Source organism: Anthonomus grandis, chromosome 8, assembly GCF_022605725.1.
Source record: "Anthonomus grandis grandis chromosome 8, icAntGran1.3, whole genome shotgun sequence".
Classification (NCBI taxonomy): domain Eukaryota; kingdom Metazoa; phylum Arthropoda; class Insecta; order Coleoptera; family Curculionidae; genus Anthonomus; species Anthonomus grandis.
This window is the reverse complement of record NC_065553.1, coordinates 16,550,684-16,575,712: the sequence shown is the minus strand read 5'-3', so window position 1 is coordinate 16,575,712 and position 25,029 is coordinate 16,550,684. Positions and strand designations below refer to the sequence as shown.

At 28.5% G+C, this 25,029-nt stretch overlaps 1 protein-coding gene across 2 annotated transcripts in view; it reads left to right on the top strand.

The window, feature by feature from the left end:
• The window catches only part of LOC126739476 (discoidin domain-containing receptor 2-like), a 305,530-nt gene that overhangs the window by 157,172 nt on the left and 123,329 nt on the right, over positions 1-25,029 (top strand). For both annotated transcript variants that reach the window (XM_050445155.1, XM_050445154.1), the window contains exon 4: positions 2,820-3,051. In XM_050445155.1, the coding sequence (XP_050301112.1) occupies positions 2,820-3,051 (232 nt within the window). The remainder of the gene's footprint in view (positions 1-2,819; positions 3,052-25,029) is intronic.

The window sequence follows — 25,029 nt, the reverse complement described above, 5'->3', positions numbered from 1 at the left end:
TAAAAAAATCCTTCAGGTATTTAACTTGCAGCATGGTTCTATCTTTGCTCTTTGTGAGGTAGTTTAATTCACTTAACTGCCTGTAAAAAATTAAAGTATTCTTCCAGGCAGTTGAGTCAGATACTCTCGTTGTTCACTATCAGATGACTGAATTCATTTAAATACCTTTAAGTACCTTGAAGTAATCAAAATATTCATCCAGGTAGTTAAATCAATTACTCTCTTTGTTCACTGCAAGATGATTAAATTTAATATTTTGATTACTGCAAGGTAGTTAAATGAATTCAATAATCTCTAAGCGAGCAAAGAGAGTAATTGACTCAACTGCCTGGAAAAAACTAAAATATTTGTCCAGGTAGTTTAGTAAACTATTCTCTTTGCTCACTGTGAGATGATTGAATTTATTCAACTGCCTGGAACGATTCAAGATATTCATCCAAAGAGTTGAATCTATTACTCTCTTTGTTTGCTAAAAAATCATCGAATTCATTCAACTGTCTGGAAGTAATCAAAGTATTTATCCAGGCAATTGAGTCAATTACTTTCTTTACTCACTATGAAATTATTGAATTCATTCAACTGCCTGGAAATAATTAAAGCTTTCTTTTGTATTTTTTTTAAATCGCATTTTTTGCGAATTTTCCGAAATTACAGAAAAAAGTATAATTTCCAGGGATGCCTTGAATTATTTTGGATAGATTTTTTCAAATGATGGGTTTTATTGAATACTTTTCCAAGAGACCTACATTTTATTTTGCACATAAAATCTTAAAATAATTTATTTTAAGATATTGTTTCAAAATCTACGAGTCCTATCATTTTAATATTACATGTCAGTTGCCAATTTTGAATCTACTGGTCATTATAATCGTAATAGATAGGGGTATTGTCTATCTGTAGGATATTCTACTACCATACGTGAGAATATGAAGTATTATATGAATACCCTAAAGGTAAAAAGGACTAAACCTTCTAGAAAAAATGGAAATAAAAAAGCCAAGAAAAGTCCAGACCTGAACTGTGTGAATGACATTTTTAATTTTTGCACCTCACTTTATTATTTTTTTATACTTTAATATTTTTTTTATTTTTTATTACTTTATTATATATTTACTTTATTATTCAATAATTCGTAAAGCTTATTCCTGTTTCTTCTTTCAGTAGATCTGATGTTGCTTAGTACAGGAGAAACACGTGTAATTCTTTTACCTTATATTTCGATATATTTGAGGCCTGTCACTTGGAATTTAATTTATTACTGTTTGAAAAAGCTCTATGTTATTAATTTTAATTGATAATCTAAGTGTTGATATTTGGTTCATTAAAGAAATTCACTTTGTTAAATGAATGGTTTTTATTTAACTTTTTGTATTATTTCGTCAAACATTTGAAATTTATTGGACTAATTTAACGATTAAAAAGTGTTAATTTAACAGTTAAATGTTTGATTTACTGTTTTTTTTCTTAGTGTACGAAATATGCCTTGAGAGTCAAGCAATATTTTTTTCTCAATTAAAATTTTCAATAATTGACTACAAAGATTTTTTTTATTATTTATAAATTTTACATTTAAAAATTATAAAATATTTATAGTAGGCATAATGCACTAATTATGCGCATATTAGAAGAGAACCTATTTTGCATAAGTCTGAAGTGATATTAAGTTCAATGCAGATATTTACCAAATATAAAATTACATAATTAATATATAGACTACGCAGATTAAGCATTTTGATATTAATTCCATTCAATCTTAAGGAGTTTGTTTTTAAAGAGTTTTAATTTGCTGTGAATTTTTTCCACTGTTGCTAGTTTAACTTGAAGTGATTTTCATTATTATAAAGCTTGTAACTGAAAATGTATTGTAAACTTGGACATTCATTCATTCATTAATATTTTATTAAAATTAATTTTTATTCTACTTAGTAATTATCCAACTACAGTTACTAAAACTACGACTAAAATCTGAAAAACAAAAACAAAATAAAAAGTTTTCGAAGTTAATTTAAAAAATATCGTCTGGCAAGTTTGCTGCGGGTTCAAGTGAGGTGAAATTGGAATAAGAAGAACAAAATAAAAGTGGTTCATTTCTACTCGAGTTGATTTAAATAAAAGTTACTTTGCTGGTTTTACTCCTTCCCGTGTTGTCGCTCTTTTATTCTCATTTTTGCAATATTCGTTTCTGGAACGGGGTTGAGAATATTACTTCTTTGATCGCGCAAGGAACTACTTCTTTTGTTCACTTTTTTAAAAACTAGCTGTATCCATTAATATCATTTAAAAAATAAACAAAAAGGAGGATTATTTGTAAGAAATAAGCTTATACTTTGTTTTTGTGCTCTCATTTATAGGATTTGCTATGACTAAATAGAATTAAAAAAAAACTCAAAAAGGAAAGACCTAAAAGAAAAGACCAGTAAAATATAATCTTTATAATATATAACTCTGCCTATAAAATTTTATTATTTCGTGTATAGCTTATGGCACATAAAACTCAACGTATCTTTATAGCTGCCCATAATTTAGAAGTTTTTTTTTTGAAAATCTATTAAAATTATTTTACTACCTGTCAATATAATTGAATTAGGAACTTTATGTTAATTATAAGAGTCGTATAAGCAGCCTTCTTACAATAATGTTTTTTAAGTTAGGAGTATTTTAATTTCTATAAAAAATTTCCCAAATTTAAAGAAAAATTACAAAAGGCTTCACAAGTTGATCTCAAAATAAAAAAAAAACGTGTTATATTTAATAAATATTAATTTATTCACATATTAAGCTTATTAAACAGAACTAATGATTCACTTATTCACTTTCAGGCTTCGTGTAGAGAAAGCTGGCGGAGGCTGGTGCCCCAAACAGCCAATCGAAAAAGGCGTAAGAGAATTCATTGAAATAGACCTTAAAGAAGTTCATGTAATCACTGGAGTGCAAACTCAGGGCAGATATGATAGAGGCAGGGGCCAAGAGTATGTGGAGGAGTACCTTTTAGAGTACTGGAGACCTGGATTGGAAGAATGGAAAGAGTATAAGCGATGGGATGGAAAACACGTAAGTTAATTTTAGTTAGTTAAATCCTGAATGTTGCAAGTGAGTAGCAAGTTATGTGTAAAAAAAGAAGCAAACGTTACTCAACTAGATTATGGTAATTTGCAAGCAAATGAACTAGAATTTCTTTTATTTCCCATTAATCGATATAGAAGAAGATATAGTGAAAGTCTAATAAAAATTATTTCCTGTATTGCCGATATGTTAGGCAATTCTTCAAATGAATATTCGGGATTAAATGATCTTTTCAGGAAAACCGATTAAAGTTGTTTGTCATACTTTTGTCTCATATTTCTTCATAATACTTAAAATCATATCTTGTTTATTTCTATAATACAATAATTTTACACACGGCATAAATAAAGCAGAAGTGTAATCTAAGGCCTACTATATAAATGCCAAGTTTCATGAAATTCTCTACGAAATACAAATCATAAAAACTTAAATAATAAGAATTCATAGGATGTTCCAAAATGCTTTTTAAAGCATAGAACTTCGCCAATTTTGACGACTCCAAAATGCGTTTTTTTGGGAGAAAATGCTCTTTTCAAAAATATTTTCAAAACAACGCCTAACTAACTTACACCTAGGAAACCACCCCTAATTTTTTGTTTAAATGGCACCCCAAATTTTGTATATTTTTTACTAGCATTTTTAAAATCTGAACACAATGGAAAAAAATATTTTTATATTTAAAAAAAAAAAAGCTAGGAATTGTTTCTTGGGGATGAATTAGTTAGGGATAGTGTTAAAAATATTTCTGAAAAAAGCATTGTCTTCCATAAAGAAGCATTTTGAAATTTTTTGCTATATTCAAACATTTCGAAGTTCTATGCTGTTACAAGCATTTTGAGCCATCCTGTACAGGGTGTCCCAAATTCAAGGGTGACCATTGGGATCTCGGAAACCGTAAGCCTAATCTTTGCTGATCGTTTAAAGATCAATAATAAAAAAATCCCACAAATTTCATAAGTCTCGTTAAACTGGTTGCCTATAGGCTACGAGATGTTATACAACTTTCTAAACAAACGGTCCAAATCTTATAATTTTTTAAAGCCGATGATTTTTTATATTTTTATCACATACATATATCACCACTATAGCTCTATTTTTTTGTAATTTATGAGATTAAGTCTGTATATTGTTAAAAGGCATATTTTTTAAGGAAAAGTTTTTACAAATTCCTAAAAAATTCTAAAGCGACTATCGAATAGGTTGCTCTTTATGGTAAAGAAAAAATTTAAGTAAAGGTTAACCCTTTACCTAGCTTTAAAGAAAATCTAAAAAACTAGTCTCTACTAAATTCGTGATCTGCGAAATTAAATAAAAAGATAAATTGAATTTCTTAGTACAAATTAAGCTAATGTCTACAAACTGCAACGAAAAGTAGGCAAATATCCTGAATAAAAGTTCATTAAATTGCCTTGATTAGCTTCAGGTCATTACTTCTAACTTTAATTCATTTATTTTAAGAATAGTTTAATAAAATAATTTATTTATCCAATAAAAAAACCTATTATTGACCGGTTACGTATCTTAAGGCAGTATTAAACGTTCAAAACTTTCATTTATTAATTTACTTCTAGCATTAAAGTTTAAAAACTTCTTAATTCTAAAGCTCTATGGAGCCAGTTGCACTTTTAACAGTTTAAGGTATCTTAAACTTTTTTTATCTCAGGGATCAAGTTATATTATTTATAAGAAAATAAAATTTAATTCTCAACTCTTTATATTTATATTAATTTTAGTTAAGATTCAAAGAAAAGCAAAGAAAATCATCGTGGCCATCTTAACCGGTTTCTTGGACGATATATCTTCATCAAGAGAGTTAATTTTAGTGGTGTTATAAATCTTCCGCAATCTTTCTAGTCAATCGATATCGTTAGCGGCACTTTCGCGTGCTTTGCTTCCTAGAGAAATAGAATGAAATATTATCTCCACGACTCGCTGAATACTCTCGTTTATATGGATTCTTAAAGTCAAAATATTCAAAAAGATTTATTTAGTAGTTGTGTTTAATGTTTGTAAAAAAAGTTAAATATTTCAATTTTGTTCGTTAGTAGCTCTAATTACTATTAGTGCAAAAAAACACGATTTCATTTAAAACATAATAAAACAAAGAAATAATAAGAAAAGTGTAAAAATTGTTTTAAAAAAGTTGTATTATATTCTAATGAATCTACACAATGAAAAATATCACATGAAAAAAAAAACGAATATTAATATTGCTACGATTAACGATTATTATTATCACTTACATTAGTATTTTTGCCATTTTTTTTACAATCAAACAAGACCAAAAATGGTGTATTAAATATGCTTAAAACTCTCTAAAAAGTTAGTTTTGCTGAAAGGGTTATTTTATTTAAAATTTTTATTAGACGAAAAAGCTATTAGATAAGATTAGATAAATAGTCGTATAAATTGTCTTTATTATTTGTTGACACTCATTTGAACCTACCTTATCAGATTCATCATATTAAGTCGTTCTTGTTAATATTTAATAAATAGCTTATTTTCTTCAAAGCGTATTAGGCAAACTGAAAAGCGTAGTCAATAAAAATGTTGCGACTAGTATAGTGAAAATTTTGAGAATTTAATATTAGTAATAGTAGTATATTTAATAGCACTAGATTAATAGTCCAGGCAGTAGGGCTTTTTACCTTGCAAAAGGTGGGGTACAAGTTATTTTGAAATATGTTAGTTACGGGTAGACTGTGACCAAAAATACAAAGTTTCGACCTTGGGGGAAGACCGCGCGCATCGCCATCTTGGATTACACATACAAAAAAAAGGTTTTTTGGCATTACGTCCGTAATGGTTAATTTTACGACAAAGTATGACATAAACAAAATTAAAGAAAACACACTTTTTATTTACACTTTTTTATACCTCTAATATACAAAGATTTACACGGACACAAACATGAAAAAAATACTTCAAACAACCATTTTTTAGTTTTAAAAAATATGTTTTTAGCTATTTCAGTAATTTTGTTACCCTTGTTAAAAGAGGTGATATTTTTTCGCTATCGTTGATAGTAAAATGTCATATTTCGTTACATATCTCTCACGAAATTAAAACAATACTCAGTTTGCAATGCAAACTGAAAGCTTATTTCCACACCACCATGAGGTAAAGCTAATCGGCCTGTTTTTTTTACCGTGGTGTCCCCTGTCTACTCCACATATTTCACTTTTCAATTCTCGTTTCAGTTTCTCTTTTAGATGGTCACGGTTAATTTATGTCTTCATCCTGAATTTCGTCATCTAAGTTATTACCAGTTCTTTGGATAATTGGGTTCTCAATTGATAATAGTTTCTCATCCTCGTCCTCGCTGTCGATGAGAACCTCTGTGGCATTGTCGCATGTCTGACCATTACAGAATCTATACATAATAGCAATTCAGTCTAGCTTTTTTGCAGCTATATGCTCCTCCGCATCCTTTTTTACAATGACATGAAATAATTTTTAATAATATTTCTGGAGCTGATTCCTCCGTCATAGTTACGGGAGATAAACCATTTGCACCAGGTTTCCATCCCCAGTCGTCTGCCTTTTTTTGGATTCCATAGCATTGTTGAACTTGATTGTATGTTCTAAATGAATGATACCGTGCGGCGTTCCTAGTTGGTGGGAGAGAGGCAAGATTAAATCTATTTTTTATGGATGATCTTATAAAAAATTTGTATCGAAGTTCTTCTAGGGTCTCTTTTTCCATGTCACCGCCATACAAAGCGACAAGAAACTGTGCTTCTCTTTCCTCAATACATGCTGGTGTGGCGTCATCTTATTTAAAGACGTCAATGATGCCAGTGAGTTTGGGGTATTTTTGAATAATTGATAAAAATTTCAGGTTCCTTGGTTAAAAAGGGACGATGTTGTGTCACAGTCACTAAACGCATGAAGGAAGAGAATGTTCTCAGCTGCCTCTTTTTGTTGTAAGCCCTTTGCAGAGTACACTCTTTCAGGATTTTTACCTCTCCCAGGTTTGCAAAAGTAAATGTTGTCTAGATGTGGCGACATCAACGCTGTTAGTAGAACTAAAAGATCCACGTCTTCTCCGATGATGAAAACTGCATCAAGTATTGATCCTAAGGAAATCGCTGTATTCACAATCATAACATCAGCATCTTCTTCAGCCTGCTTAACTGTAATAGTAGTTTCTTTAATTTTTTTTGTCAACATCGAAATCAGGCGAAGTTTGTTGCTTTCATTATCTAAAAATCGTTCTTGCGAAACTTGAACCAACATTGATTCGTCAAAAATAACATCGACAGTTGTTTGCCTCTTTGATCGGCGGCGGCGTAGTCGTTCTGCTGCCTTTGTACTTTTTTGGCGACCTTCCGCATATCCATCAAAAATAACGACTGCATTGGAACCATAGTGATTTTTTACATACTGAATATATTTTTCGCATATAACTTTGTGTAACAGATATCCTCCATCCACAACATTGATTTTCTTATGTCCCAGATAGACACTTTCGGTACATTGCCTAAATGCAGAATATAACGATGATTTCGTACCTTTACGCATTCCGTCTTCTGAGAAAAGTAACAGAGGAAATGAAGAAAGCTCAAATTTAAGGTAATTTTTCAACTCGTCGTCAGATTTCTTCGTAATGCACATTCTCTGGAATAATATTAGTGGGTTTATAGGAACTGTTTCCTCGCCGACTTTTATGCTACTATTAACCGCTGTTAATGGGGTAATTTTATCCTTACGTTTGAATTTAGTTGCCTCGAAATTTAGGCATAGGGCCTCGTACCAAAAACAGTATTGTAAAAATTGTGTTACCTTGTGTTGACATAGTTTTAAATATATGTAGTAGTGCAATGCGCAAATGACATAATATATTTGCCTATTTGCCCTTATGGTATATAATTAATTTAACTTTGTACTTTGTAAAATTAAAAAACCCCGTTTATAAATACGAAAAATCTCTAGTTCTCAGTATTTTTTTAAGAATACCATCTTTGTGTCCGTCTAACTCTTTATATATTAAATGTACAAAAAAACTGTTAATGAATAAAATATAAGAAATTTTATTGTCGTTAACTTTGCTTAAAACATGTTTTGTTGTAAGGTGAACAATCACGGAGATAATGTTAAAAAACTGTTTCCTTGTACCTATAACCCAAGATGGCGGCGCGCGCGATCCCCCTCCCCCCCCCCCCAAGGTCGAAAATTTGGATTTTTGAAGAGGGTCTACTCATAAATAATATATTTCTAAATAATTCCTACCCAACCTTTTGCACGCCAAAGACCTTTTTTTGTACCCACTTACTGGTCTATAAACCAGTTAGCCAATATCTCTCTTTTTAAGATACCTTAACATAACCAATTTATCAAATTTAAAAAAAATATATTTTTTTCAAATCTTTTTTCTTCTTTAGTTTCTTTATCTTTTACACATCATATTTTTTTTAATTTCAATTTAATATCTACTTTCTAAAATATTTAAAACTAAGTTATGATCTAAGCGTACTTACCTTAAAAATAGTAATAATGGTTCATTGGAGATTCTAAAGTGTGATATTTTTACATTTGTTACGAACTGATATATTGCCTTATAAACGGGAATGTCATTGAGCGATATAAATATAATTAAAACTTCTTGGAAATTGAACATACTTTTTTATTTTATTTTTAAGTTTTTTCTTAAAGCATCTAAATTTGTACATTTTAAGGAAAGGTGTTCGAGGTTTCTTGTTTCTCCACAATCAGAATTACCATTGTTTTAAATTCTTATTTTAATCATATGAACCGAATATTAAGCATAGAAAGACCTAAGACGAGTGATGGTACTAATGACTTTCTTAATATGTTAAAAAATTGTTTTTGTATAAGGAATTTTAAAGTCGAAAACCCTACCACCTGTCGTTGACTCTTTTGCTGCTTTATCTGCAATCAATTTTAAGTTTTTTAAAATCGATATAGATTTTTAATTTCCCTTATTACATAATTTTTTATAGTTGTTTTTTCTATACATGTAGAAATCTTATATAGAGCACCTTAATTATCAGAAACAAAAAATATAAATTTACAGTTTGAACTTAAATCTTTACAATAGAATAAAGGTCCTCCAATTGAATATATTTTAGCCAAATAGAAAAAAGAATATTCCAAGTAATTAAATGTATTGATAACATTCATATTTTTATGATGAAATACATTTTTACTTTTGTTGTTTAAAAATGATTCATAAGTAAAGATTTGTTAATAATTTATCGATATTGTATTTTGTTCTCCTAGAAACCTCTCTAGGATCGATATACCAAGATATTCTTCATAAGTTCACTTTCTATAATTACTTTTGAGCAATAATTCAATGATTCGAAGACTTGATGAAAATATGGATGCAAATTACTGAAACTAAAAATATGTTTTTTATATGTTATCCAATAAAGGCTCTCAACTAATATTGGTATTTCTTTACTCGCCAATATAAGTGAGTACAACTTAATAATAATAATTTGTTTATTTTTTTATTATTATATTATTTAACATATAAATTTATTAGCAGTATATTTTCTACTAAGTAATATAAAATACCCAACAGAGGCTGGCATGCTGTTGAATCCTGCACATTGTAAATAAAAAATTAAAATAAATAATAAATAATAAATTTTTCTTCTTTTCAATTTTTAACCATAAGACATAATACACAATAAAATAAGTAACTCATCCTCTACATTGTGTAAAGCATTTATTTTGTATAATTTCAATTTTCTTAAAATGAGTATCTACGGTTGATCCATAAAATATACTAGAAAAAGCAATGATTAAAGGATTAAACGATTTGTGAAATAACAAACATAAATTTTGATCTGCTTTCCAGTTTCTATTACTTATTACATTTAAACCTTTTTTTGTTCTTTTTATAATGTAATTAATTTGATCTTTCCATAACAACTTTTCATCTAAAAAATTTTTTATTAATAACACTTGATTTTTATGGTATTCTGATCTTTCCTAATTCAAGGACGTTAGGATCTTTTATTCTTTTCGACAAATTAAATTTTTTACGTTCTTTACTGGAAATATTGTGTAGTAAAAAGAAATTAAAATACTTTCTTGAATTATTCTGTCATTTGCTCCTTTGTAGATTATCCAATTCCAAATTGTGTTCTTCAAAATAGACCATTTTTCACCATCCAAAATTTTAGACGGTTTTTAATAAACCTTTCAAATGTTTTAATACATATAATGCCAAACCAATGAGTCTATATGATGATACTGTTTGGGCTTTTATCTATTATTATTATTAAAAAAATATACAATTGTAAATATTTAACTATTCGTATGATGTACATATAATATACCATTATTTCATAATAACTAAATAGTAATATGTAATTAGTAATTAGTAAATAATAAAGTATTATTTCACGTAGTATATCAAATATTTATGTAACTAACATGAACAAAATATGCAGGGTGTAAACACAGCACATCCTGCCTAAAGTATTAATTTTCTTTTCTTCGTCTCTGTTGCACACACTGGCTTTTTCACTCCTTCGTTTGCGCATCTCAGAGGCCACGTTTATTTGGTTGGCCCGTAGCGTCAAAAAACTATTGGCTTTTTGTAGATCTCAAAATTATGCGTTTATAAATTTCTCAATTATAAAATACTTGGCCCTTTAATTTTTTTTTAGCTGAGGAAAAAAGAAGTAAATTCGTCTTTAAACTGAGAATATAGAAAAAGAAGGTTAACATTAAAAATTTCACCAGCAAAACTAGAATTCTTAATACAATTTATTTTCTAAACATTTTATATTGTTCAAATATGTCATTCATTTTTTATAAAATGGCTGATCTTAGAAACAAAAATATGAGTACACTTAAAATCTTATTAAATAACCTAAACTTAGTTTAGCTTAAATAAATACTTAATAGTTTTAATGTGGAAATAATATTGATTTACTTAGCTAGATAAAAAATATGCTTAAAATCGATTCAATCTTACTATATTAAAAATAATCTTTTGAAACAGGAAGACTTTTTTTAACATAAAGCAGAAAATATATTACATTAAATTTTTTCTTTTATTTCAAATTTGATAAAATAAATTAATATAAAAATAAGGAATTATAACTATGAACCGAATTACTCGCCTTAGACATTAACCCTAAATTACAAGAGTTTTTTTTAAAAACTTCCATTTTAAAACTCTTGAATTAGACGTTCCGAATTTTTTTTTTACAAATCATCATGAGGCATTGTCTTTATTAAAAATACTGACGGAGAATAAGCCCAAGTCCTTGTTCTATTTAATGCATTGTTTTGCTTGAAAGCTCCAGATAAGATATCTTTATGCGCCTTTTGTACAGCTGCTACCACCGAGATATGAATACAGTCAGAGCCAGAAAAGAAAATGACTGACTGCTTCTTTGTGCGGACCACTTCATGTGTTATGAGAGTTGTCATTTGCAAAAGATGCCGTAATTTTTGCTATTTGCGTTATAATAAAAATATTTTATCTTGTTTCTATGAATAATTTAGTTATAACAGTAAAGAAGCAAATATAAACATATATATTTTAATACATTTTTCTGCATTATTAATGAGTTTTTTATTTAGGGCTTTATATTATTAACGGTTGCTATGTTTAAAAAATTTCCCTTTGAAACTTTTCTTGACTAAAATGATTTAAATAGTGTTTTTGAGCACGCTGCCAGCTAAAAAAACAAACTATATATAATAAATGTACAACATTCATTCGCACTATTCCTAACCTTTTTATTTAATTGCTACGAACCTTGCTCAAAATTATGCTCTCTTCGAGTTTGAGCTTACAATGAGAATAAAAATTTGATACAAAATAAAAGCAATAACATCCAACAGTTAATGTTCTTAAATTAAAGCTTAACATATATTGATATTACTATTATTGAGTATCGTGTGCGATATCTAGGACCGTTTATTTTGAATTTATGCCGATTTTTAAATAACAAGCTTGTAAGTAACTTTTAGTATACCAGTGTGAATTTTTTTTTAACTAAATGGCGATATGTATTACGAGATTAAGCCTTGCAAATGTATCTTATTATTCTTTTTTGTAACACGAAAAGTAAGCAGAAAACGTTATTACTGGAAATTACACGTTTTCTCGCTGCTGTTTCCTAACCTAAAGTTGATTATTAATTCAACTTTCAAATTCAAATCAATTTCTTATTTTATTTTCTTTAATATAAATAGCTAGTACTGTAAGTAAATCTCTAATAGAAAATAAGTAAAACAATCATATTTTATCATGGAGGAGGCTTGAACTTATTGCGATGTACAATAAATTAAATTATATTAAAACATAACAATTTTTATTAAACATTTTTTAACAAAAATTTAAAAAAAAGTTCCGGGAATTGCATTTTTAATTAATTCTTATGAAGGAAATTTAGATTTTCATTATAAGGATTATTCCAATTCCACTTTACTGGTTTATTCTGAAAATGTTTTAGCCTAATGGGCGGGATTAGCCAATAAAAATCTATTTTATTTATCTAATTTTTTATTCAAAAAATTTATTTTCTGATAATAATTAAATAATAATTTCTTGTATGAATTTTTAGATTAACTTAACGTAAAACCTCTTCAGGATTTGGATAAAAATTGATCAAAGCAAAAAATAAGGTATTAAGGAATAGATCGATAAAATTGAAAAAATCGTTAAATTTAAACTTATATATACATGTATATACAATTAGAATTTAATTTAGTAAGAATAAAATAAGATATTCAAATTGTAAAAAAAAATTATTGTGCATCTTGACTTAAGATATTTTATTCTATTCATGCACATTTTATTAAGAAGTTACACTACCATTGGGATAAATTTCATATTTTTACAAAAAGTATCCTTTACAAGGCCAAATAATTAACTAACTACATAATTAAATAAATACTTTTATTTTAATGTGTAGTTATAATAATATAAATAGTTTTCCTCACTATTTTTTGCTATATTAATGCATAACTTAATTGTATACTAATTACAATTTAGTTGAAAAATATCTTAATAAATTTTAAATTTACTATTTTTAGCGCATTTTTACGTTCTATTTAATACTTAGTAATATATTTTTTAAAGAAATTTTTACTTATTTTTTAAAGATAAAAATAAATTTTCGAAACTTTCATAATAATAGAAACTTATAGTCAGCATAATTAAAACTAGGAAAGAAGTTCATTTTAATAATAATCGTTTTTGCTTTGTTTTATAGTATTTTACGCAAAATAGTGCAATAAAAAGATTTAATTTTTTAACATATTAAACTTCTATCGTAAATTTTAAACATATTTTTTAATTGTCAATTAAATATATATTATATACTTCACTAAATCGCACTCTTAAGGGATTGAGAATATTCTGGGCATCTTTGGTATTGTTTTTTTTGGCATACTCCCTTGATTACTATTATAGGACTTGATGAGATATTCTAAATAACACTAACAAATGTAAATTTTTATTAAAAAGTGAGAATAATAAAAATATATAAACTGGTACTAATAAAAAATAACTAATTTATTCTAAAGCGGTGAAATATTCTAACTAAAATATTTTAATACAACGTTCAAGTAACATATTTTACAATTAACTTAATTAATTATGCTTAATTATCAAAGCTATTAACTAATCCATCAGAGAAACGTGGAATTAAAGCTCGGAAAATAAGAGAAAAAGTTTTTAAAAAGCTCTCGTTGCTGGAAAAATTGTAATTACGACTGCCTAGATTCTTATATTTGTTCTCAAATTAAATTTTCGGGAGCGTCAAGAGGATGGTGCTAACTAGATTATGTTCTACTTGTTTCCGACAAGAAAATATGGAGAAATTTACTATGTATAAACTTACGAAATATTTTATATATTCCATCTTTTAAAACAGGCCTAAAAAAATGGTTACTGGAGCAAGGTAGAACAGCTTGCATTGAATTCGTTCATTGTATTACTGGGGTAAGGAGAGAAAAGAGAAAAAAGAAAAAGAGAGAGAAGGGAAAGAGAAAAAAAACTACAATAAAATTTTGATATATAGACTTAACGCTAACATGAACATTCATTAAATGGGATAGATTAAAACAGGAAAAACAATCCCTAATATAATGGGGCACTCATTTATTATTAATATAAAGTTTGCTTATTGTTGTATATATTAATGCTATTATTAGGTATTGGGTAAATTTAAGTGATAACTCTAAACCCACGCACAAACCACTGGTTTCAGTGGAGTTTACTTATTATTTATTTCATTACACGCTTGAGAGTTAAGGAAAGTAATATAGGTTAAATTGTAATTTGAAAATAAATGAATAAATAAATAATAATAAAAATATTAAAAATTGATGAAAATCAACTTGTCTTAAGTACGAACAAAACACTTTTTCTTAAAAGTCATATTTTTACTTAAAAAAAAATAAAAAAACTTTAATTTTAATTAAAATAGCAATTGTAATTAACGCCACCTGCCTATTTCAAATATTAATTTTGATGTCAATTAAAGTACCATCCACATCAATTTCTTGAGAAATTAATTTCAAGTAGATTGTTTTATTCCATGGTTAATTTAATGAAATTTTTGCATTTTTTTATAATTAAATTTTTTTGAAGAATTATCACAATACTGTACAGAAATTAAATCCAATTCCAAAAAATCATAACAAAGGCGATTATTGTCAAAATAATTGCTAAATAGCCAGTAAAATGTGCAAAATTGAGAAAATCGAAGAAAAGAGATTAAAACTTTATTAAAAAAAATTATTGTGAATCTTGACTTAAGATATTTTATTCTATTTCTGCACATTTTTATTTTACATTTTCTAGTAACTTGATTTTAAGTAAAATCTAAATTTATTAAAAAATTACACTACCATTGGGATAAATTTCATATTTTTACAAAAAGTATCCTTTACAAGGCGAAACAATTAACTAACTACATAATTAAATAAATACTTTTATTTCAATGTGTAGTTATAATAATATAAATAGTTTTTCTCACTATTTTTGCTATATTAATGCATAACTTAATTGTATACTAATTACAATTTTCTATTTAATACCTAGGAATAGGTAATAAATATATTTTTTATAGAAATTTTACTTATTTTTTAAAGATAAAAAAATAAGTTTTTGAAACCTTTATAATAATAGAAAATTGTAGCCAGCAAAACTAAAACTGGGAAAGAAGTTAATTTTATTAATAATCGTGTTTTCTTTGTTTTATAGTATTTTACGCAAAATAGTGCAATAAAAAAGTTCTATTTTTAAACATATTAAAGCTCCATAGCGTATTTTAAATATATTTCTAAATGTGAATTAAATATATGTAAACTTCACTAAATCTCACTCTAAAGGGATTAAGGATATTCTGGACATTTTTGGTACTGGTTTTTCTGGCATACACCATTGATTAATATAGGACTTGATGAGATATTCTAAGTAATACAAATGTAAATTTTTATTTGAAGGTGAGATTAATAAAAATATATAAAATAAACTAATTTATTCTAAAGCGGTGAAATATTCTAACTAAATTATTTTAATACAACGTTCAAGTAACATCTTTTACAATTAACTTAATTAATTATGCCTAATTATCAAAGATATTAACTAATCCATCAGAGAAACGTGGAATGAAAGCTCGGAAAATAAGAGAAAAAGTTTTTAAAAAGCTCTCATTGCTGGAAAAATTGTAATTACGACTGCCTAGATTCTTATATTTGTTCTAAAATTAAATTTTCTAGAGCGTCAAGAGGATGGTGCTAACTTAAACCGGCGGCAAAGCTCTCAAAAGTCGTCGTTTTAGGACTAAACCCAATGTTACGGTATAACTTATTAAGACTATAACCGTTTGATATATTGGGTCATTTTACATATAAAAATTGTTATGGCGACGTTGGCAATTGGTCGGGGCGTTCTTGACAGCGAAAAAACTAAAAAAACAGCATAAATTCAAAAAATTATTTAACATTAACTTGTCAAATCTTGCAAACTACTTGACGTATGCGATTTTTTTTTAATTATTATAAAAAGCATACTTAAGCGCTAATATCTAGCCAAAATGATTTCCAAGTATTTTTGTTTTTGATAATAAAAAATAATAGTAATTCATATAGATTGTATTTTTGGTATTGAATTTTTCAACAAGGGAGAAACTTTTTTATTTAAAGGAATTTTGACACCGAATCTGTAAAGGAAATGTACATAACATTACAAGGAAGTTTTTTAAAAAAATGCCTTTTAGGTGCAACCGATTACCAGATATCGATCCGACAAGTGCGACCATCATTGTTTTGTCTAGCAGGGCGGCGGGCCGGGCATATTTTAGAGTGTTAGAGCCGGTATGCATGTTTATTTGAAAATTATAATTATAATTTATATATTTTATTTTTATTTATATATTTTTATTATAATTTATATTATTTAGTTTTACTTCGATCCTAGGCAGACATAGTATTATTGGAAGACATTTTTTTCAGCGCTGGCAATTTATGTAAAAATAAGAAAAATATTAGACGTTTGAAAAACGCTATAAAAATCTTTGGAACTTTTTTGGAATAATAAACAAATTAACAAATAAGACCAAAACTCTTTTGTGGTTTGTAAGGTTATTAAAATAATATTTTTTTAGGATTAAGATGATTGCTGGAAAATGTATTTTTTGTAACGAACTCATTGACGATGCTACCGGGGTGAAAAAACCAACACTACAAGGTTTTGTTACCATTTTTTCAGCAGCAGAAAAAAGAAAAGATGAAATTTCATGAAAATTACTGTCTTTACAAAGTAAAATTATAGAAGCCCCCGGGAACTACAAATATCATTCTAATTGTCGAAAGTCCTTTTGCGATAAAAAAATATTAATGAAGTTACAACGTAACAAAATGAACAAGAGACAAAGTGTAGTAACAATAGTAACCGGATAAGTAATACCTTTGATATAAAAACTAATTGCTTATTTTGCGGTAAGAATGGTACCTGCAAGAAAAAAGGATTTTTCTTTATTAGTACGGGTTCAGGAGAAAATACTAGAACGCCAAAAAATATTAGAAAGCGCTACGGAATGACATGACACTGAAATGATCGGGAAGATGGAATTTTATTCGAACTTTTTTGCTGCTGATGCAACATACCATAAATCATGTTATGCACAGTATATAAGCAAAAAAAAATAGCGAGTATAGCGAGTATTTGTAAATTTCAACCACCTAGTAGAAATGAGGATAAAATAAAAAACGCTTTTGAGTATTTTTTTCAATAAATTCAAAATGAACTTTTAGAAAAAAAAATGTCTAACGTCAACGTGACAAAATATTACAAGAACTTAACATAAAAGACAATATTTTTCAAAATTCAGGTAATATTCGAAAAAAAATTGAACATCATTTTGGAGATATTTTATCATTTGTTCATCGTCCTGGAAAACCAACTTTAATTCTGTCCAAACAATCTGAATATGATATTATATATTCCTGTATTAGCGAAAACTGTATATCAGACGAAGAAATATTAAGGATTCCACAGGAAAGTGATACTTTATTATTACATAAAGCTGCATCTATATTAAGAAAATCCATTCTAAATCATAAAAATAAAAATTCAGCAAGCAATAAATGAAAAACAAAGTCAGGAACAAATTCCTTATTCTTTATATATGTTTATATCATGGGTTATTAACAAACAAAAATTAAATGAATTATTACCTGGCAATTTTGACATTAATGTGATGGCAATTTGTTCATCAATTTTTTCTCTTGAATGCAAATATAAGATGGAATGCAAAAATGTAACAGAAATCATAGATATGGAAGATGATATAGAAGACAATATAATTTAATAAAATGTTTTATGTTGATTATAACAACACTATTATGTTACTTTTGGAATATTTTTTTGGTACCTACTAAATAGAAAGTGCAATATTTTATTATTTAGTTTCACTTAGCAAGGTGTGTCCAAAAAATGCCTTTTTGTTTTATTTGCTTTAAAGTAACTTTTTTAACATTTAAAATTGGAATTAAAAAAAATAAATAAAATTAGCTTATCCATTTTTGGAGCAGCAGTAAATGCTGCATAGGCGACCACTGCGCGGTAATCGAATTTTGCGCTGCAAGTTTGAACGTTCCTTTCTCGTAAAGTATTATAAATAGAGAACTGTAGTTTTTTTTTAAACTTTCCTGCAGTTTTTTATGCAACTTCCTCGCAAACGTTATATTGATAATGTTTCAAATAAAAAAGTTTCTCGATTGCTGAAAAATTTGGTTCAAATTTTTCAAACATTTACAACTTAATATTTTTTCAGAAAAAAAATAAACAATTTTTGTAAGTATTTTATGATAGTTGGCAGCGCTTATGTATGCTTTTTAATATAAAAAAAATTAGAAGGATATATCAAATACTTTCGGCGATATTATAGATTTAATATTAAAAAGTAGGTTTTTCTAAAACCCCGTATTTTTGAAGTTTTTCTACTATAACTATGGTCTCAACCACCTGCGAACGTCGGCATATTAACATTTTTTGTGTAAAAAGACATGCTTAATCAACTAGTATTAGTGACAATTGGTTATACTTCAATATTGGGTTAGTGCACGCAAAAGTCGGCTTGCCGCTGGCCTAACTAGATTATGTTATACTTGTTTCTTACTTGAAAATGTGGAAAAATGTACTAACTATTAGCTAAATCAGGTGTTGGTGAAAATAGTGCGGAACCTAAGTAAAGAAAAAATATTTTTACTTAAAAAAAGCCTCAAAAACCTTTTATTTTAATTACAACAGCAATTTTAATTAACGCCACCTGCATATTTCAAATATTATTTTTGATCTAAAATTAAAGTACCATCCGCATGGCCTCAATCAATCTCATGGATAATTAATTTCAATTATCACAATACTGTACAGTAATTAAATCCAATTCAAAAAAATCATAACAAAGGCGATTATTGCCGGCTAAATAGCCAGTAAAATGTGCAAAATTGAGAAAAGGGAAGCAAAGAGATTAAAACTTTATTTGTTCTGATTTAATAAATGTGTTCAATATGGCCTTTAAAATGGTGGCCAGTAAAAGTTTTTATTAAAAACGGAATTATGTTTAATAATGGTTCAGATATGAAATTAAATTTTTATTTATCATATTTTTATTAAATTCTTTTAATATACTGAGCTTTAATTCCTTGAATTTTGTGGCTTAAATGAGAAATATTTTTTAAAAAAAGATTGCAGTAGCAACTCAAGTATTTAAAAATATAATTCTTTTTTTGTTTCGTTTTAATGAAAAAATCTAAATAAATTATTCAAATTTTTAAGGAAGAAATTTTCTAATAATAGCAAGAATTTATCAGGCCAGTTGCACAGGTACGTGAACGGTATTAGTCAAAGGTGAAACAGAAGAGAGGAAATAAGAATTTTAAACGACGTGTCACGTACAGCCCTCAAGAAATGCAAAGTGAAAACGTGAACTATCTTTTTGGCAATAATGCCAGGGATTTCACAGTTTTACTACCTATGAGATTGATATTTTAAATTTTTGGTAAGTAACGTCTTTACGGGATAATAACTGTAATTTAAAATAATTATTTATTACTTAAAATTGCAAAACATCTCGATTTTTTTAAGAATTACATATCTGGAGCAGTTGTTGTAATTAATTAGAAGTGGTATTTTGTGGGTGTATTGGTCAATTGTTAAAGATAACTGTTTGTTTCTCGCAAACCTCTCGAATTATATTTAATTCAGAATTAATGGCGAGAAACAAATAGTTTTCTTTAACAACTAACCAACACTCCCACAAAATAGCATTTTCAATACAAAATCTCTGGTTACAAAATCACAAGAATAGTTGTATACTACCTCAAGAGAGTATGTATAAATATCTTGATATAGAATAGCATCGACGTATATCAGCATGAGGCTTAAATTTAGGCAAAGCTACATTAAACTAGGAAGTAGACTGCTTAACAGTAAATTAAATGGCCAAAACTTGATAAAAGCCACTCTTCGGCGCTCACTTTTTTTTTAAATTATAAACTGGCTTAAAGAGATGTATATTAGCTGGATCTGCATAAACAAGTGTGCACCCCAAATATTTAACGTCTTTTCTTCAAACGGATAACTTGCATCTGAAAACGAAAGATTTATCCTCGCTATACATGATAGGATAAAGTTATTAGAACAAAGAACTACGAATGACATGGGCTTAAAGTTACTGCATTTGTATATTGTTCACAAATGCAGAAAGTGCAACATAGTAAAAAAGACAATAGAGCATATCACTGGTGGATGTCCCAGCTTGGCAAACGATGCTTACCTGGGTAAGGGAGACATAACAGAGTAGCAGGCATAATTCAATCTAAAAAATCGTAATTGACTAAAAGACTTAGAGACGAGAACATCATATTACAAATACGTATTATCTTCATTATCTTTGATAAAGGCATAAAAAATACCGCTTAGATATTTATCTTGTTGACGAAATTAAGAAAACTCGAACGATCATTGACGTGACCCTTGCATAAACTCAACATGTCACAGAAACAAGAAACGAAAAAATTGAGAAATACGAAAATCTTCTCATAGAAATGAAAACAATGTGGGGTCTGTCTAGACTAAATACAAACCATGTAAAATAGTGTGAAACAATTAAAAAAAAAAAGATCAAATTTGATTTCGAGAACATAAAACAAAGAAATTAAAGAAAATGTGCAAGTAAAAAAATTAAATGCCACCACTGTTGTCGACGATATAAAGAAACTATTGCAATATTTAAATTGTCGGCAACAAATATCTTAAACTTTATATTTACTAAACATATAGAGGGTGTTCCTTAAAAACGTGCTAATATTTAAGGGGGTGATTCCTGGACCTATTTTAAGAAAAAAAGTTCCTATGAACATATCTAGAGGGAAGTAAAATTGTTTTTATTTTTTTAAACGAAAAGTATGCGTCGGACGAAAAAAAACAAGAGATCAAATTTGCTAAAAAGTAATTGAGGATTTAAAAAATCATTTTTATTTTAAGAAAAAGCAGTGGCACAGTATTTTTTTCACTAAATAAATATTAAATAGAAAACCTGTAGGGACGCCACTGACAGAGAAAATATTTGTTTTGCACATGAAAAATGCGCCTTGATTCATAGAATACACGTACCAAATTTCATAAAAATTTCTATAATATTGTTTAAGTTATTATTAAAAAACTATTTTTTTTTAAAGTTTAACACCCTGTATCTCAAAAGTTAAGACCTTTAAGACTTATGTTCATAGGAACTTTTTTCCTAAATTGAGTCCAGGAATCATCCCCTTAAATATTAGCACGTCTTTAAGAAATCCCCTGTATATTACTAATAATAATTGACAGTTTTCGAAACTATTAAAAAGTATTACCGGTAACCACTAACTGACATGTATGATATTTGAAGTATCATTTATCGTATATCCCTAACGGCACCCTCCGCTATCTTACGGACGAATGACGATAGACATAGCCATAAACACCATGCGCATTCTGTGTTGGCTAAATTGTTTAAATTAAAATTATCATAAATATTGGCTCGGTTTTTATTATTAATACGTGGATTAATTATTTTTAATAACAGGGCATCATCTAAGTCGCTGTCAGACCTGGAGGATCCTAGGACTGCAAAGTCCTCAATCATATTGTAAATTTAGGTACTTTTTAATTTTTAAATAACGCTACCTAATTAAATTAGATATAATATTGTAAATCAAATATTAATAAAATATCTATAGTTTGTTTAATATCAAATAAAAATAACCAAAGGAGGGAAAAAAGTAAACTCAAAGTCCAAGTCTTATAAATCAGCGTCTATTAATTTTTTTATGTTAGTGTGAGTCAGTGTGTGGTTTTTGTAGTTCAATAGGTATGTCTTTTCTGTTAATTGGCGTTCTGTTCCGTATCATTTAATTTTGATAATTTTATTTAGGTCTGATGATGCCCTAATGCGGCGAAACGCGTAACCTTTAACAGACCCTGATTTATGAGACTTGGACTTTGAGTTTACTTTTTTCCCTCGTTTGGTCATATACTTAAGTCTCTTTGAGAGTAATGGATGATTATTTTGAATTAAATAAAAATAAGCTTAGAAAATCTAAGGGGTAACAATCACAAAGAAAACAATGAAAACAAATTTCTTGAAAATAACGCTTTTTGCTATAGTTAGGTTAGCGGTAAACGTGTCACCTATTTCGAAAATACTTTTAGGAGAGCTGTCAAACAGCGGCTAAGATGACGTTTATGTCTATGTTATGCGTCAAAACATATGCATTTTCGAAAACTGTCTATTATAAACTAATTCCTCATCTATTGAAATTAATAAAAAAGTTGTGAAGTGAATTATTTTTATAAAAGTTTTTAATAGATATTGTTTAGGATTATAGTTACTTTGCGCTTTTTTATTAAAATAGTAATTTAATTCATTCACGTTTTTCAGGCGATCAGGCATATTTCTTTTTTTATTTTTTACGGTATTTAATCTCTGCAGTGTAACCCATTTTCTGTTAACTGTACAGTTTTGATTTTTTTATTAAGATATGCTTTTTTTAAGCTTGAATTTGTTGTTAAATTTCATAAGTCGTTATAATACTCCCAATAAACAAGATTCCAAATAAGGGCCTTGTTAGGAGAGTTTACTAAGCATCAGCTATTTGTTGTTAACACTTTTGTTATTAAAACACCTTATTTAGGCTAAAAATCAAACTTATATTCAGCGATAAACAAGGCACCTCTTTCCAAAACCATTTCTTGCTCGAGAGAGAGAGATGACAAGTGACATGTCAATCTTTTAGCAACTCATGATTCGAGCGCCACTTAGTGACGGGTTTTAAAAGTAATAAATTTGGATGTTGCCACACTAACTTAAATTAAATATTATTTTGCAAAACACAACACAAGTTACTAACTAGCTTGATTACAAAGGTTTTTCATTAATCTAATATTGTCGGTTATCCAGGGAGCATTTTTTAAAACTATTTTTGTTCCTGTGTGCATGCAAATTATGTATGTGCAAATTGCTAAAAAGGATTAATCACATAAATTGCCTATGGCGAACGCTTTCATTTCATTTCCATTATATAATTTTAAGACCCCCATATATTCTCAAATGAAATTATCTAATTAAAGTGTTAACATATAGACCGCAATAGAATTTCCTTTGCATAGCTTCACAACAATATTTTTCTGCGGAATTCGTAGTTCTAAACCCCCTTATTTAGTTCGTTAAAAAAAAGAAATAACCATAGAATCATCCGGCGAATTTCTACGATTGCCATTCCGGCGGCCACTTTATTTTTACTGCTTCTTTATTTCTAATTTTGCGACTTTAATGAAGCGGTGTGTTCTTAGTTTGCGGTCCCCGTTCCAATCACGTCTGCCTTTAAAACAAACCCATTCTGGATTTTAAAACGATTCCGACCTAAGTGCTCGCTTGCCAATTCTGGTTTTCTTACTGGATTGCGGATATTTTCATAGAGAATTTTAAATAGTAACCAGTTGCTTTAATTAGCTTTATTTGTTTAAAGCTCTTTAATAACATTAAAATAATTTAATCAGAGTTACGGTCATCATTTTATTTCTGTTCGAATATTATTAGAGTATTCTTGAAAATATGTTAAAATTATAAAATATAAATGAGTCACACTAACTCATATAATACCTTATAAAGTCCAGTGCAACGATATATTAGAATGGTCACCCGTCAAAACACCAGCATTTTACTTGTCAAACATTGTAAATAGAAGGTGGATGACATTGTTTGGCAGGTGGAATGCTGGTGTTTTGACGGATGACCATTCTAATATATCGTTGCACTGGACTTTACTTGGGTTAACGAACAGATGGAGTGGTCACGTGATCGTTCTGCGCCGGAGGTGTGGCCTAGAGCCTCGATAGGGTTCATGACTTGGGGTTTTATTTAATTTTATTAGTCGAGCGGCTTTAGATCGTTTTGGTTGAATTTTCTGCTATTCGAATATTTGAATCTTCGCAATATTGAAAAGTTAAGATTGTGTTTATTTTTTTGTTAATTTGTTTGTTAACGAATAATGGCTGACGCGTCACGTACACCCCCATTGTCACCCCCCAAGAAAAGAATACGAAAACATTTGACCATTGCTGAAAAGGAAGTGAATATGAACATATATAAATATATACATATATAATAAAAGATAAAAGCTACTTAAGTAATTCTCAAAACCAGATTATGATCATAAAATTATATTTTATAATGGCCGGGTTCATCAGAAAAAAGCGCTCCCTGAGCGCTCGATTGTTGCTCAGGTATGACAATTTTTATTGGTCCTTACTATTATAGGCAAAACTTCCAGCACTCAGGTAGCGCTCGGTTCTGATGAACCTGGCCAATTACACCCTAAATGTTTGACCTGGCACGATTACTTAAAAGGATTACGTATCCCTTTTCGGTAAACTCTAATATATTAACATAACTTTGCATAACAAAATACTTCAAAGGGATAATTATATCATTACCTGGCACAACCTCGAAATCGGTTTGGACCCATTTTACAGGCGACCGTCTTATATTTTAAAAAAAGCTGCTTACAAAGCAAAGCTGTACGGTAAAATAATTTAAAATAAGTAGGCATAATTCTCCTCGTCTAAATCTGCCAAGGTTGCATCGATGGGCGGGCCTATATTTCGCGCACATCATTTACTTCATCTGTTCGGTAATCCGACTATAGTGTAAACATCGAGAAACCAGCTGATTCTCCGTCATTTCGGAATGACATAAGTAGCACACCGTATGATATTTTTAAGGTTGGCGAGAACCTTCCGGTGTGCTGCCGAGTATATAAGGAGCCGCATCGCCGATGGAAGTCACTTTTTTAGTTCAAAAAAGTAAATTTCGGAATTGCAACATCTACATATAGCATATTGCCATTATCCAGAATATTAATTTAAAAGATATTAAGCTATAACGCATCAAGTACAGATCCTTGGGGAATTACCGA